The sequence below is a fragment of the Panthera leo genome, chromosome D2 (assembly GCF_018350215.1).
Source record: "Panthera leo isolate Ple1 chromosome D2, P.leo_Ple1_pat1.1, whole genome shotgun sequence".
Lineage (NCBI taxonomy): Eukaryota > Metazoa > Chordata > Mammalia > Carnivora > Felidae > Panthera > Panthera leo.
The window spans coordinates 38,784,434-38,797,266 of record NC_056689.1 but is presented as its reverse complement, the minus strand read 5'-3'; the positions used below and the strand labels follow the sequence as shown (position 1 = coordinate 38,797,266).

Sequence of the window (12,833 nt, the reverse complement as noted above, 5' to 3'; positions counted from 1 at the left end):
GTCTATATGTTGTGTATGTTTGTAAATGCAGAACCCATCCCGGGGTGGTGTAAAGAAAATGAAGATAGCCTCCAGGAGGGGAGCTGTGGCCGGGACCAGGGGGAGGGGAGACACACCTTCCGGGTTGCATTCGTTGTGCCTGCGTTGCCTCTCCGATAACCATTTAAGTTTATTTATTATTTGGAGAGAGAAAGAGAGCGCAAGCAGAGGAGGGGCAGAGAGAGAGGAAGAGAGATACAATCCCAAGCAGGCTTCGCACTGCCGGCACGGAGCCTGATGTGGGGCCTGAACCCACGAACCGCGAGACCCGAACCAAAGTAGGACGCCCAACCGACTGAGCCACCCAGGCACCCCCCCCACACACTGCCCAATAACCCTTTAAACCACACCACCGTGTGGCCAAAGAGCACCTGTGTGCGGGTGCATGCGACCACTGGCTGCCTTTTTACAACATCGGAGTCAGAGAAGTAATTCCTGGCCACCATCACACAGTTTGGTCCCCGAAATCTAGAAAGGATGTGTACCCTCCATCGCCTCCTCTGTTCTCTGTCTCCCTTGTGTGGGTCTCCCAGCCTTGGGATCCCGGGTGTGCTCTGGGGTTCGCCCGGTGTTCCCTGGATGGGGACGAAAGGTGTCTGCACATGGAGTGTGAAGGCTGAAGGGGAAGACCGGGCAACCCCTGTAGGGGCGTCAGTTTGGGCCGGTGGACCCCAACGCCCTACGTTTGCTTCCTGTCCTCTAGGCACGCCCCAAAGGCGAGGGTCTGACCCCGTACCAGGGCAAGAAGCGCTGTTTCGGCGAGTATAAGTGCCCCAAGTGCAAGAGAAAATGGATGAGCGGGAACTCCTGGGCCAACATGGGGCAGGAGTGCATCAAGTGCCACATCAACGTGTACCCGCACAAGCAGGTGAGCTGTGGGCGCCGGGAGCGCGGGAGCCACGGCGGGAGGGGCTCTCTGAAGGGCCTCGGGTGTGGGGGAGGGTGACTTTGTCCCTCTTGGGCCTTGGTTTACTCCTTCATATGACAAGGAGGAGACCAGATCTCTCCACGTTGGCCCTTTGTTGTTCTCATCCGAAATGGGGGTGAGGGAGCACCATTTCCCCAGGGAAGGAGGGTAAAGGGGCAATTTCACCAAGACCCTGCGACCACAGACCCCCGGTGAATTCTTCGGTACTAATGAGCTCGGGGTCCCGTTGTGAGATGAGCGGGGATGTGGGGGGCAGCAGGGCACTCACTCCAGAGAACACGTATCTCGTTCATTTGCTCGCTCAGTTGACTCATGTATACAGGACGGCCTCAGTGTACCAGGCGCTGAGCGGGGGGCTGGTGGCCAAGGTACACGTGGGCATGCTGGGGCCTGGGGGACAGAGGTGTCATCCCAGGGAGGATGTACTCACTGCAGGCTGCAAAGAGGAGGCCCGTTTACTCTGGGGCCTGAAGGATGGGAGGAAGCCAGACCTGTTACAGGCGGGGGACAGCCATCCAAAGAAGACAGTACAGCAGGTGCAAATCCCCCGTGGCCTTAAGGACGTGGGTGGTCAAGGCCCAAACCTAAGTGAAGAATCAGGAGAGCAGGGCAAGAGGAATAGGGTGGGGTGGGGTGGGTGCTCTCTCAAAACCCACGAGGAACAGCACTGTCAGCTTTACTTTGAGATGATTATTCTGGGTGTGTGCAGAGATTAGTCTTGGTGGGGCTGGCTGATCAAAAGTGAGGAGTCCAGTGGGAAAGCCATGCCGTCCCGTGCGTGCTGGGAAAGGTCTGAACCTAGGAGGTGGCCTTGGACCTGAGTCCAACACAAAATGTCACCGGATTGGATGTGGGAGGTGAGGGAGAGGCAGGAATCCAGGAGAACTATCACCCTTGAGTGGAGGGAGTACGCTTACTGAGGTGGGCATCCTGGGCTGGGGGCAGGGCAGGGTGAGACCTAGGCATCCCAGATAAAAGCAAAAGTCCTCTGATACACATGTTACATTTGAGATGTTCCTGAAAAATCTAAGTCCGGACGTCAAGAAGGCAGTCGGATTTATTTTGAAGCTCGTTTGAGAAGTCACAGTGGCTTCTACATACTCGGGTATCATGGACTTAGAGGTATGTAGGGAGTGGATGAGATTTCCTGCAGAATGTAGACAAAGTAGAGACAGAATTCCCCAGTCCATGTGTTGGAGAATCCCAGCACTGGGGGCTCAGCTGGAGGGGAAGGATCCATCACGGAGCAGAACCGGGGAGCATGGAGTCCTGGAGGTCGGGGGGTGGGGGGCGGTGTACCGTTCAAGTGGGCAGGTGTGGTTGGTGCAGAGATGTCTGGTATAATGGCCATGGCCAAGTGCCCTGGAGATTTGGCAACACGGAGGTGGTCCTCAAATTACATGCATATCTCGTTGAACTGCACCTAAGGTCTGAGAACCACTAAGCCGGTGCCCTGCAGGTCAGGCGTTAAGGACAGAGTGGAGACGTCGATTCTTAGTGGACGTGTCGTCTGGGGCCGTGGCTGTGGAGCCATGACGGGGGTTGGAGGGGTCCGTTGGGCCAGGCTTCATTGTCTACTCCCTCAAGGGGGGTTGATTGTAGAGAGAAGCAGCGATAGGGGCAGTAGCCACGGGAGGGCAGGTGGCATTGAGGTGGGTGTTATGGAGACGGGAAGTCCTGGAGCATGTTACAGGCAAGTGAGAAGGATCCAGAAGGAAGCAAAGGGCTGATGATACGGGAGCAAGGGGGTGATGCCTTACCATGGCACGGGGTGGGGGTGGGGACGTGGGAGTGGTCAGGAAGGTTGGTGGGTTTGATGGCACAAAGAAGAGGAGCTTCACTTCCAAGGCTTCCGTCTTCTCTCTGAAATGGGACAGGAGGTTTTCAGGAGAAATGAGAGTGAGGAGGGGTGTGGTGGCCTCGGGGAAGGACGGAGGACATGGGCCTCCTAGAGAAATCTAGCTGCGTCCCAGGCCCGGGGAGGTGTGAGGTTGTAACTGGCGCCACCAGCCTGGTTCTGTGACTTGCTCCAGCAGGGTCACGGGGCAGGCGTGGGCCAGAGTCAGTGGACGGGGGCAGAGGTTTGCCAGGACAGTGATTCAGAGGGAGGAAGGCTGAAGAGCTGGCATATTTGGAGAAGTGTGATCGTGCGTGGTCCTGGGATGTCAGCCGGATGGCCGGGAAGGGAGGCCAGAAGGGCCCTAATGGGAAGGGAGGATGCGGCGGGGCCCAGGCCGGGTGGAGCTGCACAGAGAGCAGCTCTTGGTCTGAAGACCAAGTCCAGGGTGTGGCCAAGGGGGCAGTGGGAGAGAAGGTCACGTTGACGATGGCGTGGGGGCACTAAGGAGCCAGGGCTAGGGCCAGTCCTCCCCGTGTGGGCCGAGTCACCAAGAAGGATGGCAGGAGCAGAGGGGTGGAGGAGGCGGGCCAGGAAGGGAGGTGGGCTTTGAGGCTCTTGGGGAAGGCTCCCGTGAGGCACTGATGTTGGCTGAGCTGTGGTGGAGGCTTGCAGGGGGCTGCGTGGGGGTGGCCGAGCTGGAGGGAACAGCATGTGCGAAGTGGGGAGGCCAGGGTCAGGCACTGGTGGAGCTGAGGGGTGAAGCAGAGGTGGGGTGGGGCGGGCCGCCTGGGACTGGCTCGGAGGCCACGGTGTGGAGTTTGGGCTTTATCCTGTTAGCGCAGGTGGGAGCCATCTGAGAGGATTCTCCTGATTGAAACATCTTGTGATTTTATGACCCTCATGCTGGCCTCCATTGCCTCTGTTTGCAGACCTCCCCACCCCCTCCCCCAAGGGTTTCTGTGGTTCCCATCAACCACACTATGACAGGTGGGCAAGGAGACTCAAAGCTGGCCATCAAGGTCCAGCAGACGGGGGTCTCCTTAGGGGCAGAGCCTAGCCCACATCCTAACGGCAAAGAGGGGGGCACCCAGGCCCAGGAGTGCCAAGACAGGCCTGGTGACCCGGTGGGTGGGCCTAGTGTTTGGGGAGCACATCCAGGGAATGGGGCCAGGAGTGGGCAGTTCAAAGGAGACAAGGCGTCCTGGTTCCTGATTTCCCGGCAATTCCTGAGGTCAGAGACGCCAGTCCAAAACACCTTTCCCACCATGTGTGACAATGATCACGCTACCTTGTGGGTTGAACTCCTCGCTCCCAGAGGCACTTGGGGCATGGCCAGTGCTGTTCAGAGGGGTTCATTCCTTCTCTCATGGACCCACTTGGCTGAGGGCTCCTCCGGGGCCAGATCTGTGCAGGTGCTGAAGGACGACCAAGTTCAGGGCTTCTAGGCCTTCCCTTCTCCAACTGCAGCGACGGGATTCAATCGGACAGGGTTAGCAACTGGCATTTAGGGAAACTCTGGCCCGAATCATCCTCTGGGCATCATCTGCTGAGTCCCTACACACCCCTCATGTATACTCTGTCCTCAGACGGGGTGTTCTGTTCATCCATATTTCACAGGGAGGAGAAGCAGGGCCCTGAGAAGCCCCGTCTTCTTCCCAAGGTCCCCAGGTGGGAAATGGGGTTGAACTTGCCTCTGTGCTTGGAGACGGTCTGTTGAAGTGCTGGGGGGCCCAGGCCTGAGGCCAGGCGGGAGTCAGTACGTGTCTCAGCTCAGCTGCACAGGCACTGGGTGTGCCGGAGCGAAGGGTTCAGCGTGCTCCTGGGGGCGGGAGGGAGAGAGGAGGCTGCAGGTGGGTCCCCGTGATGGGAGAGGGCAAGGATGGGAAAATTATAACCGTACTTAATACCCGTCATCCTCTCAGCTACCCCACGAGGTCAGCACTGCTGTCTTTCCTTTCTACAGAGGGGGAAACAGAGGCAAGGGGTGTAAGTGATTGACTCAAGGTCCGTAGAGAAGCTGGGTTTCATGAAGAGGGATCAAGTTTGGGGCCAGAGGGAAAGGGGAGCACGGAGGCCACGTCACGGTGGCGGGCTGGGCTGGGGAGCCCCCAAAGGGGCTCAGCTGCGTGGGTCAGGGCAGGACTTAGGTCGGTGCTGGGGGTCTGGGAGGCTCACTTGGTCCTTATGATGCCCATACCCTCTGCAACCTGAGCAGAGAGGCACGGTCTCACCCAAAGGCCTGAGGCCAGGGTGCCAGCCTCCCTGCAGTGGCTCCAGCCTCCTCGGCCCCTGCCCCTGTATTGCCCTAGCATCCGGCAGGGCAGGGCTCCTCGCTCCTTCCACGAGGAAGGAGCCGCCATCCCCAGGCCAGCTGTGCTTTGGAGCATCCTGCCACACTCAGTCTCAGCGCAGCCCCCCACGGGCACCCCTATACTCAGGCTCAGTCTCTGCACTGGTACCCAACCCAGAAGGATCCTCCGGAAACATGTGGCTTTGCTCTTCCCCTCTCCGTCCGTCAGCCCTATTGGTTGAACCCTGCTGTGTGCAGTAGGGAAACTGAGGCCCAGAGAGACCACAGGGCTTGAGCAAGCCCCTCAGCCAGGCAATGTTAAGGGGGCCTAGGACCCAGTGTCCCAGCACCTAGCATCCCCAATCTCCTCTCCTGGACTCTACGAACTTTTCACCTGGCTCCTCTGTCTCTGAGGGGTTGCAGGCTGGGTGGGGAGGGGCATGTCCCCACCCGCCTCCCCAGCAATCAGGGGCCTTTGAAGAGCTCAGAGGAAGACTTGGGGCCCTCGCCGCACCCCCCCCCCCAGGCCCCCATGGCGGAGAGGAGCTGCTTTATTTCTTCTGCCCCCTGAGCTCTGACCTGTGGGGCATCCATCCCCTGAGAACCCTCCGGTTCCCTCTCCTCCCTCTCCTGCCACATCTGTTTCCCGTCAGGCTCCGGCTGCGGCTCCCCTGCCCCCTAGGAGAAGAAAACACTGAAGGGCTCTGCCTCCCTGCTGGGGGGTGGGGGCGGCCCTGGGGTGGTCCATCCCAGCAGCTGAAGGTTTTCCTTTCACAGAGGGGAGTCATCCTGGCGGCTCCCCCCCCCCCACCCTGCGCCCTCCACTCAGCGGAGCCCCGACCCATGGAGGGAAGGGAAAGGGACACTGATAGGGTCACGGCCAAGGAGGAGGGATGGGGAGGGTATCGCAAGGGCGTTTCCACGGGGACTCAGCTGGATCCCTCGCTCCCAGCCTGCCCCCAGTCCTACATCACACTAATAATAGCAACAATGATATGTGACATTAATACTGGCCAGCACTTTGGTTTTCACGTGCCAGCTAACTTGGCATGTATTAACTCATTTACTCTTCACAACCACCTTACAAGTAGGTGCCCTTATTAGCCCCATTTTGTAGAAGAGGGCGTTGAGGCACAGAGAGGTTAAGGAACTTCTGGAGGTCACACAGCAATTGCTAAGTCTCGCAGAGCTTGACTTGATGGTTATACAGTGCTTTAAGACACCGACTTCTCTCTCTATCACGCATACAGTGTATGTTATTGACCTCCCGCCCAGGTTACAGAAGGGTACGTTGAGGCTCCGGAGGAGAAAGTTGTTGTCCAACAGCCCTGGGCAGATAGGTGAAGCTGCAGGCCCCAGGGCAAGACCCTTAATGTCTTGGGGCCTCAGTTTCCTCATCTGTAACATATGGGGAGAGTAATGTGCCCCTCCCAGCCAGGCTGTCAGGTGGGATGGTATGATTTGTGTGGCAGTGATTTGCAAGGTGTAAACCATGGGGGGGGGGGGGCAAGAGTGGCCTCAGGCCTGCCTATTGTGGAATCTCTGGCCCCACCTGGAAGGCTGGTTCAAGGAGGGGCCCCGGCCAGCATGAAGAGTTGGGGAGGAGAGCTAGAAACCAGGCTGAGTTGATCTGGATGAGGGGAGATCTCAGGACTACCTCTCTCAGGCCTGTGGGAGCCAAGCGGAGAGTGTGTGGCCCCTGTGTGGCTGTGATGACAGGTGGACGTATAGGGACCCAGAGTTCAGCTCAAGGTCAGGGAGCCCTTCTTTCAGCCAGGGAGCTTGGCCAGCAGGGAGGTCCTCGGCCCTGGCTCGCCCATGGGGTGCTGTTGGTATTTATGAGATGCCTAGGAGAGCAGGTGATGGGGCCTTCACAGGCCTTCAAGCTTGGAATCGTGGCTTCAATGACCCTTTCTTTACCTGGTGGGTATCCCCTTCCCATTAATAATCATAACAAGCAACACTAATAGTTTTTATCTGCTATGCTCTTTCTACTCACTGAGATGTAACAACAGCCCCATGAGAAAAGTGTTATCAATGTCCCCTTCTGGAGACGGGGAGACTGAGGATCAGAGGGTTGGTGGCTTGCCCAGGGTCACACAGCTTGTAGGTGGTTCAAGCCCGTATCTGACACAAAGCCAAACTCTTTCTCCTCTCCCCTGGCCAGGAAAGCCAGTCACATCACAACCCCTTGAGACAAGGCCAAGGCTCCCGTCCTTTTTTGCAGGCTTTCTCTGTGTGGCTCTAGGCTTGAAAGTGCAGAGGTGGGTTTTATGACCCTTGGATCAGAACCCTGCCCATCCGCAGTCCCCATGGTTCATCTCCTAGACTCCTGTGACTCTTCCATTTCCCAGACCCCTGCGAGTGTCAGCTTCGGGCCAGGTATTGGGTAAAGCCAGTGCACTACTTTTGAGAGGTTCGTGGTCTGCCCAGGAGGCAGTGCTCACCCTCAGCTTCCCTCCAGGGCCATCCCTGGTCACGGTCACTGGCACCGAGGCTCCCTGGCCTCACACCAGCCTGCAGTTCTTGCTCCCTGTCCCCAGCGTGTGGGTCCCAGCTGGCTTCCCTTGAGTCCCCCCAGATCCATGCAGGGGACTGTTCTGCAGGAGGGGGCTCTGGGCTGAGGCTTCGCCTGCCAGCCACGAAACTATCTGCTTCAAGAGGTGTGCCTAATAGCCTCCGTAAAATTTCCAGGGGAACAAATCTTTCCTGGCTTTTGAGTACCAGGACAGGAGAGTGAGAGGGAGCGGGAAGCTCCCTATGTCACAGACGTATTCTCGTACGTGCCTCACGCTGCTTAGCGTGCAAACATCCAGACATCTGATTCCTCCCACGGCCCCACAGACGAGGTGCAGTGATGGCCCACTTTACAGGTGCGGCAACTGAGGCTCCCTAAAATCATATAGTGAAGTTCTGATCATTTGGCCACTCAACGGACAGTACCAGGCCTTGGGATGAGGGGCATTGGCTGCTAACCTCACGGAGCTGAGGTCTCATCCACCCTAACCCCGAAGCATGGGAGTGACAAGCGGCCTGGCGAGGAGCACTGGGTGTGTTGGAAATCAGGAGACTGGGCTTGGGTCTTCCTTGCTCTGGGCCTCGGTTTCCTCACCTGGGTGATGTCTGTGCCCCACTGTCCCGCGTCTGTCCTGGGCTTGCTCCGAGAGTCCTGGGGGAGGGCACGGTGGCGTCTAGACTAGTCGCTCGGGTACAGGAGCCCCTCCCACTGCCCAGCCCCAGCCCAGGACACGCACCTGCAACAGGCCAGAGGCAGGAAGGGCCCAAGCGCCTAGGCAGACAACCTCTGTGACTACAGGCTCGCTCTCTGGGCACCCCCTCCCCGTCTGTCTGTCTGTCTGTCTGGTGCTGTCCCTCGCTGCGTCTGTCTCACTCTCCCTGCTTCTGTTTGTGTTTCTGTCTTTCTCTCCACTCCCTCCTTCCTCTCTGCAGAGACCCCTGGAGAAGCCCGATGGCCTGGACGTGTCCGACCAGAGCAAGGAGCACCCCCAGCACCTCTGTGAGAAGTGCAAGGTGCTGGGCTACTACTGCCGCCGAGTGCAATGAGCCGCCGCCAGCTGCGCCCACAGCCACCTTCCTGCCAGCCAGAGACCACGCCCCCTCCCTGTGTCTCTCCGTGCTGCGTGCGTGGGGGCGGGGCCTCGCAGCCTTACCGGCCTAGGCAGGGGGCGTCTTAGGTTCTTGTCTCGCGTGTGTTGACAAACAGTGTTACTGACATAGCTGCCCCCACAGAAAGCCGGGTCTCTGGGACTCTCTACAGGTGGGCCTGGGGTCTGTGCAGAAGGGGCAAGGGTGAGCGGAGGTCAGTACACAGGACCCCATAAAGCCCTGGGTGTCCCCTGCAGGGTCCCTTCCTCTGAGACTCCCTTTGGGCTGAGCAGCCTTGCATTGGCCACAAGTGCACTAAATTTACTGTGAATCCCAAAGCCTGCAGGGGACTGTCTCCCCAGGACTACCCAGGCCTCCTTCTCTACCCAGAACCTTCCAGTCTGCCCTGAGTGCAAAGCCACTCAGAGAGCCCTACTTTTCTGTCCTGTTTGTGTCAGCAATCCTGGCGAGCTGACACCGGTTCTAGCAGCTGCTGGGGAGTGGGCATCTCTGCCCCCTGCCCACCATGAGCCCCAAACCCGACTGCCTCTGACATCATTAGCATTGCAAACCCTAGACCCAGAGGTCAGGGACAGGGAGGCACTGAATGTTGGACAGCGTTCCACGGTGTGACCTGGGCCATATCAGACAATGCCTCCCCTGCCCCCCACCGCACGTGTTTTCCACTTGGGATTGGATTTTGTGCTTGGATTTTGTCAGGCCCATTCCCTACCCTTTTCTTTCACCTCCCCCCAACACTAGGGGCCACCTCCTGATCGAGGCTGAAGGGCCCGGTGGGGAAGGCACTCTGGCAGGACAGACTCAGGCCTGGTGTCCTGGAGACCTGGGTTCAAATGCTGGCCCTGCTGCTGACACACTACGTAGCCTTGGGAAGAACTTCTCATCTCCGGCCCTCAGTTTCCCCACTAGTTAAGTGAGAGAGTGACTCCAGAGAGCAGAGGCCCGTTTCAGTGCTGGGATTCACATGGAGCCTTATTTGGAGAGGCCGTCCAAGTCCCAGACTGCACACCGCCACCCATCAGTCACTTAGGTGAGAACTGAGGGGCGCCAGTCTTCTCGTCACCCCCTGTCACCCCCGCCCCGCCTGAGGTCCCCCATCCCTGCAAAAATGAGGGAGAAGGATCCCCTGTCACACTTGGCAACCCCGATGTAAGCTACAGAACTTCTCATTTATAAAATGGGGACAATGATTTCCTACCTCCCAAGGGAGCAGGGAGGCCTCTGGGCAAGTCACGTTGGTCAGAACGCTGTCCTGGCTGGTGGGAGGGATCACGCTCCCTTCTCTTCTCTCTCCCCCGTGAGAAGTCCTAATTTTGTCGTCCCATCATCCTTCCTTTCTCCCAGGGAGAGGGAGAGAGCCATCTGTCAGGACTGGGTCACTTGATTTTGCCCCAACATCATGCCTCGGTGGGAAAAAAAAAAAAAAAAAAAAAATCAGACCATGAAATGGGCCTGAAATTCAGTGTTTACCGTGGCTCAAGGTCACCCAACGGGTGCCCAATCGCCTTTTGTTTTCAAATGAAAATGCTGTGTACGACTGAGGAGTTACAGTGAAGTGTTAACCAGGGGTCCAGGGAGCACGTTGAAGAGACGGAGTGAGTGTATTTGCAGCCAGGGGGGCTGCAGGGTAGATATCAGGGGGCCATGCCCTCTGAGCACTTAACAAGAGTGTGTTAGTTCCAGCCCGAGCCCTGTAGCCGCCTCCCTGCCGCCCACAGGGGCAGAATGCCCAGGAACCGACTGTGAACACCCTCCCCTTCCACTGGGAATGCCACTGAGGGATCCCTCCCAGCTGTCTCCTGTCTTCTCCATGGTGTCAAGGTGAGCTGGAGTCATCCTGGCCCAAGGCTCTCTGTCCCCAGGGAGAAGCTGTTGCTGTCAGTCATTCTAGAGCACTGCTGAAGGTAGTGTCCGCGGTGGTGGGCAGTGAGCTCGTCTCTGCTGTGAGGACCGGGACCCAGCCCTTCCGGGGACCTGGCCCCAGAGGGGGACCCTGGCCCTAGGATGCCCGGAGCCTGCCGACTGTCCCACAGCGGTGGGGAAGGCCCACACCCTAAAAAGAACCCAGGCTCCAGACCGCTGGAGTCCACGGGCCAGTAGGAAATGGGATATCACCCCAAAGTGACCTTTCCAGTGGGCTTATCCAGCTGGCAGTCATTGCCCCTGCCTTCTATGCAGAGCTGGCTGGCGTGGGGGCCGGGCCCTCCTGCCCCAAAGCAGCCTCTCTGTGTACCCCCTGCTCCTGCACGGCTCTGGCTGAACTGGGGAGCTCTCTATGGGCGGCAGAAGCCACTGTTGTCGAGGCCGGGTACTGCGAGGACGAAGTGCTCAGAGGGCCTGGGAGCCCAGGAGACAAGAAAGCGTGTGGTTTGTACGTTCAAAAGGGACAATCGCTGGCAGTTAGTAGATCTAGTGATCTAGTTGAGAGAGAACAGTGTTTAACCCGTATGAAGTATTCGATAGCTCTACTTGTGAATTTGTATTTATTTTGAGTTATACTTGACACGATTCCTTTTTTTTTTTTTTAAAGAAAAATACTATGTGTGTATTTTGAAAAGAAAATTCATAGATGTTAAAATTTTTTCTGGTTACCAATTTTTCTCACAACACTGAATTTGTTACCTTCTCCCGAAAAATCTCGACAGTGATTTTTGTCTGTATATATTTGAGGGGGCTTTTTTAAAAAAAAAGAAAAAAGAAAAAAGAAAAAATATAATTGCTTGATCTTTGAGATTAAAAAAAAAACAAAAAGAGAGGCATTTTCAAACCTTTGGAGATTTCAGGAGGGCAGTAGAATATCAAACGAAGATTTCTGGAAGTATTTTGCAAACCTTTCTGGTTGAGCTGCAAGAAAATATTTATGGTGATAACTTTTCTCTTTTTTCCTGTTGTTGGTTTTTTGTTTCGTTTTGTTTTTGGTTTGATTTTTTTTTTTTTTTACTATGCTTTGATCTGTAAAAAGTATGCAACTGAACTACATTAAGAAGGAAATATTGTCTACATAGAATATTATATGAAGTTGGTACATAATTCTGATGAGGAAAAAAAAATCTTTGCAATTCTTTAAGCCATATTGTTGTTATTCTGTGTTGTTTTCCTTGGATGAAAATATCAGTATTAAGTGGCCAAGCATATTATCCAAGTGCTTAGACTTATTAATATGTTCGTGTCCTGTATTTATACATATGTGTATTTTGGAAAGTATTGCTTTTTTTTAAGGGAAGCTATTATTAGATAACATAGCCGAAAAGGGAATAGTGACCCCTTGGAGCCTCTTCAGCTGAGGATAACAAACACAGCATTGTAATCCATTCTCTTGCACCTTCTTATTATTATCTTGTTATTATGGTTATTAACTTTGTAGGGGGGCAGGGAGTGGGCCAGGGGAAGAGGGGCGTATCAGTATCACAGAGCCAGCATATTATCACTAACCGGCCCCTCCATGATTGGCCAGAGCCGAAGATGGCCTCCTTGGCCTGGTGGAGGGCTCGGGTCAGCAGGGCCCAGCAGGGAAGACGAAGCAGGAGGCAGACTTCTTTGGACGCCCCTCTTTGGAGTTTTGCCATCTGAGCCACGCCTCTGGGCCCCATGCTCTTTGAACTTGGATTTGTCAGCCGGAGCCCTTACACCTGCCCTCCAACATCTAATAGACTTGAATCTACTCTAAATGAATATTTAATCCAACATCACTACATTGTAGCCCAGTGCAAGAACTAACCCTGAAGTTTGGGAGGCGTTCCGGCCTTCAGGGAGGTGGTTGAGCCGTCCCCCAGGGGCTGGTGGCAGAAGGGCTCATCGCTGTCTGTTGCCAGCCTCGCCGTTGGACCTCCTCCACTCCCGTGTGGTGACCCTGTCCGTGTCTGTATCTGTTAATATGTGTGTGTCCAGCTAAAGAGACAAACAGAACCCGTGGGCCCAGCTCGGAGGGTGTGCGGAGAAGGCTCCCGGCCTCTCTGAAGGGCTGCCCTCGGGATGGCATTCCGTTGTGTGCCTTATTCCTGGAAAATCTGTATACAGCTTGCCTATAGCAATATAGCCTTTTCATGCTGTATTAAAAGAACTTTTAAAAGCGAGAGAGGCTCATGGGTTTTGTTGTTGACACAGAGCAT

The 12,833-nt window shown here is 56.0% G+C and overlaps 1 protein-coding gene across 1 annotated transcript in view; it reads left to right on the top strand.

Annotated features, from left to right (window-relative positions):
• ZCCHC24 (zinc finger CCHC-type containing 24) overlaps positions 1-12,797 on the top strand; it is a 63,191-nt gene extending 50,394 nt beyond the window's left edge. The window contains exons 3-4 of the mRNA XM_042907894.1: positions 743-907; positions 8,548-12,797. Coding sequence (XP_042763828.1) covers positions 743-907; positions 8,548-8,661 — 279 coding nt within the window. The 3' untranslated portion in view covers positions 8,662-12,797. The remainder of the gene's footprint in view (positions 1-742; positions 908-8,547) is intronic.
• The last annotated feature ends 36 nt before the right edge of the window (positions 12,798-12,833 follow it).